We start from the raw sequence: 6117 nt of genomic DNA, 5'->3' as shown, positions 1-6117 counted from the left end.
GACCACAGGCCAAGTATGTCTCAATCTTGCAGGGCTGTTGTGACAAGCGGCCAGGGGCCCGCAGGAGCATCTGAGTTCGTCCTCCAGAAAGAGATGCGCCCCACCACCCCAGGCAGTCAGCCTAGGGAGAGAGCGGGGCGGGGGGGGGGGGGGTGTTCCCTGGTGCCAAAGAAAGGAGCGTTTGGGCTTTGGAGCTCTAGCAGGAACGAATCTCCCAAGTCCGTCCCCCTCCTCCCCATCTTTGCACTTACGCGTGGACCAGCCCCTCCCCCCCAGGCCTACGATCTATTCTGGGGGAGCTCAGTGCACCCCACACGGCAAGTCAACGGAGAGAGACTGTGGCTCACACCGGAAGATACCCAGAGGCGGAGTGGTCAGGGAGGGCTTCCTGGAGGAGGGCTTTGCCACATGAAGCAAACTTCAGTCATGGAGCTAGGGGACTGGAAGGCCTGTGTGTGTGTGTGTGTGTGTGTGTGTGTGTGTGTGTGTGTGTGTGCTGTACACACGGCAGGAAGTAGGGCACAGGCCTTGCATGCAGAGCCATCCCAGGAGGCACCATGTGGATCCCTCGAACATCACCTAGCACACTGGGGTGGCCTGGGTGATCCCCATCCCAGCCAGGGCTTCGAGAGCACAGATCTCGGACCCTCGTGTGGAAGTGCGACATAACCCATGCCCCCCCCACCCACCCAAAATACTTGATCCGTGGGGCCCGGATGACGGAACTGCAGGGAAGCTGCTGGCCTTGCATGCAGCCAACCTGAGTTCGATCCCCAGCATCCTACCCCAAGCCCCGCCAGGAGTGACCCCCGAGTGCTTCTCACCCGAGTTTCTTTATATTCTCTCCCCGCATTGGGTGGCTTCCATCACCAGTACCGCCAGCCGCCCATCAGCACCCCGAACCCCAGCCACCCCCCAGCTCTGAACGACACCCCCTTCTTTCCTTCTCCCTTCCTCCCTCCTTCCCTCCTTCCCTCCTTTCTTTCCTTTTTTCCTTCCTTTCTTGGCCACACCCAGCGATGCTCAGGGATGATTTCTGCCTCTGCCTTCAGAAATGATCCCTGCCGGCAGGGCTGGAGCGATAGCACAGCGGGGAGGGCATTTGCCTTGCACGCGGCCGACCCGGGTTCGATTCCCAGCATCCCATAGGGTCCCCTGAGCACCGCCAGGAGTAACTCCTGAGTGCATGAGCCAGGAGTAACCCCTATGCATTGCCAGGTGTGACCCAAAAAAGCAAAAAAAAAAAAGATCCCTGGCTCTGTGCTCAGGGATAACTTTTGGTGCTGGGGGTGGGTGCCCCACAGGATCAAACCTGGGTCAGCTGCCTGGAGGACAAACACCCTGATCACCCGCTCCAGCCCCTCCAGAGCCCTGTCACAGCGCCCTAGGGGGCGAGAGGGTGTGTGTGTGTGTGTGTGTGTGTGTGTGTGTGGGTGTAGGTACAGCCCTTGCCTGCAGCCTATCCGGTTTGATTCTCCAACACCGCCTGGTATACCAAGCACCCTAGGGTGCAGTCTTGGCTGTCCCAATCACCACTGGGGGAGGGTCAGGTAACGTCAGGCACCACATTCTTGGGTCCTGAATCTCTCTGTCACCACTGACCCAACTGAGAATCACAGGGAGGCCCCCTGGGTGTCCTGAGCACCCGTCCCCTCACCCCCTGCTCCCGACTTCCAGTGAATCAGCCTAACAGGGCCCAGGGAGATAGAGCAGTGGGGAATGACTCATTTTCGTGCAGCTGACCTGGGTTCGATTCCCAGCCCCGCATAGCATCCTCCAGTGCCACCAGGGGGCAGTCCTGAGCACAGAGCCAGGGGTCAGCCCTGAGTACCGCCAGGTGTGGCCCCCCCACCCCCCGACGAACAAATAAAATTGGATGCCCAGGGGTTCCTCCTGCCTCTGCGCTCCGCAAGCACTCCAGGCGGTGCTCAGGGGATCCTATGGGATGCCGGGGATCGAACCCAGATCGGCCACATGTAAAGCCAGCACCCTCCCCGTTGTGCTATTACTCTGCCCCATTGGGTTTCCTTCTCGTTTTGGGGGCCACATCTGAGGATACGCAGGACTTCCTCCTGGCGATGCTCGGGGGACCACCATCAGCTCCCCAGGAAAAGCTAAGCCGGGTGCCTTTGTTGGGGAGGGGTCCCCCTTTTCCTTCCTCCGGGGTCCTGTGTGGGGAGTTTCGCCCCGCCCCGCCGCCCAAACCCCACCACTGACACAGCGGTTCCTGCGTTTCCTCCCCAAGGGGCTACCCTGTTCTCGGGTCACCGTCATTTCCTGTGTGATCTTTCAGCTCCTCTGAGCTTGGAGCCTGACCGGGATCGTTTTTTTTAAATTTTTTTCTTTTTAGCCACGCCCAACAGTGCTCAGGGCTGATTCCTGGCTCTGTGCTCAGGGACCCTCTGGGATGCCGGGGATGGAACCCGGGTTAGTCCTGTGAGGAAGATAAGCGCCCTCCCCGCTGTGCTGTCACTCCAGCCCTGGCCCGGCTCCCTGGAAGGGCTTGAAACAGTCCCTGGGCTGTAAGCCAGGGACTGTTTTTCTTTCTTTTTGTTTTGTGGGAACCACGGCCGGGTAGTGCTCCGAAGTGACTCTAGGCAGCCTCACTCAGGCCCACTGAGTCATCCCCATCACACCGAAGGCCAGTTCTCTTCTTCTTTTTCCATGTCTGTGCGTGGGGCCACACCCGGCCGTGCTCAGGGCTGACTCCTGGGTTTGTGCTCAGGGTTGACTCCTGGGTTTGTGCTCAGGGTTGACTCCTGGGTTTGTGCTCAGGGCTGACTCCTGGGTTTGTGCTCAGGGTTGACTCCTGGGTTTGTGCTCAGGGCTGACTCCTGGGTTTGTGTTCAGGGTTGACTCCTGGGTTTGTGCTCAGGGCTGACTCCTGGGTTTGTGTTCAGGGTTGACTCCTGGGTTTGTGCTCAGGGCTGACTCCTGGGTTTGTGTTCAGGGTTGACTCCTGGGTTTGTGCTCAGGGCTGACTCCTGGGTTTGTGCTCAGGGCTGACTCCTGGCGGGGCTCAGGTGACCCTCTTGGGTTCCGGGAATTGAACCCGGGTCAGCCCTGTAGCAGGAAAGTGCCTTTCCCGCCTGTACTATCACTCCAGCCCCCCAGGTGTCATGCCCAGGACTTCCTCCAGGTGCCCTGGGGACCCCATGGGGTGCTGCGGATCAAACCCGGGTTCAGTACATACGCCCATCCCGCTGTCTGGTCGCTTGTGGGGGTGGGGGGCTCTTTCCCTTCTGAGCGTGGCGGGGTTCAGGGGACACTGTGCGGCGTTGGCCACGGAACCTGGGCCGGTGTGGGCAGGGCGGGTGGTCAGATGGACCCCAACGCACCCCACCACGAGTTGCCCAGAGCGGCCTCCTCCACAGGACCTTCTCGGCTGACCTCCCTTCACCTCCCAACCGCCACCACAACTCGGCCAACAATGGGAGATTCTGCCGCCCCCCCCCGCAGCGCCCCCCCTCCCCTTCCCCCCCCCCCCCCCGCCTTGAGCAGAATGACCAAAGACGAAAGCAAAGTGGCTGCGGCAGCTGTGGGCGTCCAGCTCCGTTTCCTGACTCACGATGCCACCCAGCCTGGTCCACCCAGGCATCGCCGCTCAGCCTGCCCACCCCCTCCCTGCAGGCGGCCAGGACAGGGCGCAAGGTCGGTGTGTGTGTGTGTGGGGGGGCGTCGGGAGGGGGATGCCCCCTCTCTCCGTCGACGACTAAATCCCTGATGCCCTCCGCCAGCGGCTCAGGTGTATGTGACTAGCTCCTGGCACGATTGTGGCAGAGTGTGTGTGTGTGTGTGTGTGTGTGTGTGTGTGTGAGTGTGTGACCAGCCCTGCCAGATTGTGGCCGCGGATGGCGTGTGTATGTGTGTGTGTGTGTGTGTGTGTGTGTGTGGAGGCGGGCACACCCCCTCTCCCCGCTGTGACCCCCAAATGCACAAACCCTTTTTTGATTCCCACTCAGAGGTGTCCCCCCCCGCCCCCCACCGAGGCAGGGGACAAGTTGCCACAGTCCTATTCTGCAGATGAGGGAACAGAAGCAGAGAGGGGAAGTGACTTTCTCAAGTTAACAAAGGCTAAGGGGCCACCGGGCTGGGCTGGTGCCCGAGTTCCCAGGAAGAGGAGGTCCCTCCCAGCCCCCCACCCCCACCCCAAGGACCAGCACCCCTCGGGCCCCCTCTTCCATCTGCAGCACCCGCCCACCCATCATCATACGGAGCCTGGACCTGGGTGGGGGGAGCCCCAGGGGTATCTGTTACCTGCCACATCTGGTCCCCCCCAATCCCCCGTCTCCTCATTGCCCCTTCCCATCACCCCGCTTTTGAGGCTGGCCCTCGGGGGACTTCAACCTGGCGAGTGTCGCCCACCCACTCCCGACCCTTTGGAACCCACCGGCTTCAGGACTTACCATGGTGGGTGGCCTCGGGTGGGGGCGCCTTCTGGGGGACGCGTCTGGAGGGGTCTTGGCAAGGGGGCTGCAGACTCAGGGGCCCCCCGGGGGCGGCTGGGGCATGGCCCTGCTCCCTTCCTTACGCTGGACTCTCAGCCCTAGTTCCTCTTAGACAGCCCCTCACCCCCACTTCCTCTGTCGGGAGGGTTGCGGCCACAGGGGAGGGACGCCGTGGGCCCCCGGGGGGGGCGGGGACAGCACCCCAAGAGCAGTGGCTGCGGTGGCCCCACTGGTGGCTCAGAGGCTGAAGGAAGGGACAGCGGGGCAGCTCTTGTCCAAAGCCTGGTGGTGAGCAGGGCACTGATGACCTTTTCCGGGGTGACCTCGGGAGTCATTCGGGCTGCTGGGGTCTCTGCAGAGGACCAAGCGTGAGCTCACCCAGCCTGGAGGCCAGCACGCGCGTGCACGTGGGTGCAAGAGGGGCCGCGCGCGCGTGCATGTGGACGCAGGGAGGCTCGTGCGTCGGGTGGGGTGCGCCCGCGCGCAGGGTGGAGAGGGGCCTCGTGGGGGGGAGCAGAGGGTACCAGGACCCAGGTGCAGACCCCGACTCAGCCCCCTTCGCTCCTGCCAGCAGGGCCAGACACACGTCGGAGGATTCGTGAGGTGGGGGTGCAGGCTCCGATCTTGGCAGGGGTGGGCATCGCCCAAGATGGGACTTTGGGCATCTTGCTATAACGGGGCTCAGCTCGGCAACACCCACCCACCACTACCATGGAAGCGTCAGGGGGGCTCCAGGGAGGAGGTGGTATTTGTGGTGAGACACAGGGTGAAGGGGACCTGGAGGGTCCCTCTGGCAGAGGAAACAGATCAACAAAAGCCCCAAGACCTGGAGTCTTGGAAAGACCAAGGATTTTCCAAGAGATTGGCCGTATAAATACATATGTATTTTGTTTGCTTTTCTGGGGTCCAAAGCGGTGCTCAGCGCTGACTCCTGGCTCTGCTGCACTCAGGGATCACTCCTGGGGGTGCTGGGGGGACCCTTTGGAATGCCGAGGATCGAACCCAGGCCAGCACCCTTTCTGCTGTGCTAGCTCTTCAATCACAAGCTGCTTTATTTTTGCCCTAGAATCTCTAGACTTTAGCGTGTGTCAGAAAAAAAAAAAAGAAAACCCAAAATACCCGTCTTGGGGCTGGAGCAATAGCACAGTGGGTAGGGCGTTTGCCTTGCACGCGGCCGACCTGGGTTCGATTCCCAGCATCCCACAGGGTCCCCTGAACACCGCCAGGAGTAATTCCTGAGTGCATGAACCAGAAGGAACTCCTGTGCATCGCTGGGTGTGACCCAAAAAGCAAAAAAAAAAAAAAAAAAAAAAAAAAAGCCAAAATGCCCGTCTTTGGGCTGTTGGAGGAGGCGGGACCCCCATCCATCCTCAGGGATTGGGAGGGGGCGTGGCTTGCCGTATCCCACCCTGACCCCCCCCCCCCCCCATAGGCAGGAATCTACAAGAGACAGAATTTTATTGATGTCGGGCTTCCTGGTCATGGTCTGAGCCTCACGGCAGGGCCTATAGCACCATCTGGAAGTTGGGGTCCCCAGGGGGCCGGGCAGAACCCAAGCTGGGGGAGGTCTCTGCAGCTCTGCTGCACCCCCCTGTAGCTGAGGGGCGTCCTCGGAGGGAGGGTGTTAGCGGTGCAAACCCCCTCCCCCCCTGCACATCCCAGCAGCGCT

The 6117-nt window shown here is 61.3% G+C and overlaps 1 protein-coding gene across 1 annotated transcript in view; it reads right to left on the bottom strand.

The window, feature by feature from the left end:
* The window catches only part of MYO1F (myosin IF), a 35860-nt gene extending 31405 nt beyond the window's left edge, over positions 1-4455 (bottom strand). The window contains exon 1 of the mRNA XM_056113059.1: positions 4407-4455. Within this exon, the coding sequence (XP_055969034.1) occupies positions 4407-4409 (3 nt within the window). The 5' untranslated portion in view covers positions 4410-4455. The remainder of the gene's footprint in view (positions 1-4406) is intronic.
* Positions 4456-6117: the final 1662 nt, after the last annotated feature.

Source organism: Sorex fumeus, unplaced genomic scaffold (genome assembly GCF_029834395.1).
Source record: "Sorex fumeus unplaced genomic scaffold, SorFum_2.1 ptg000019l, whole genome shotgun sequence".
In the NCBI taxonomy this organism is placed as follows: domain Eukaryota; kingdom Metazoa; phylum Chordata; class Mammalia; order Eulipotyphla; family Soricidae; genus Sorex; species Sorex fumeus.
This window is presented reverse-complemented; position numbering and strand designations above follow the sequence as displayed.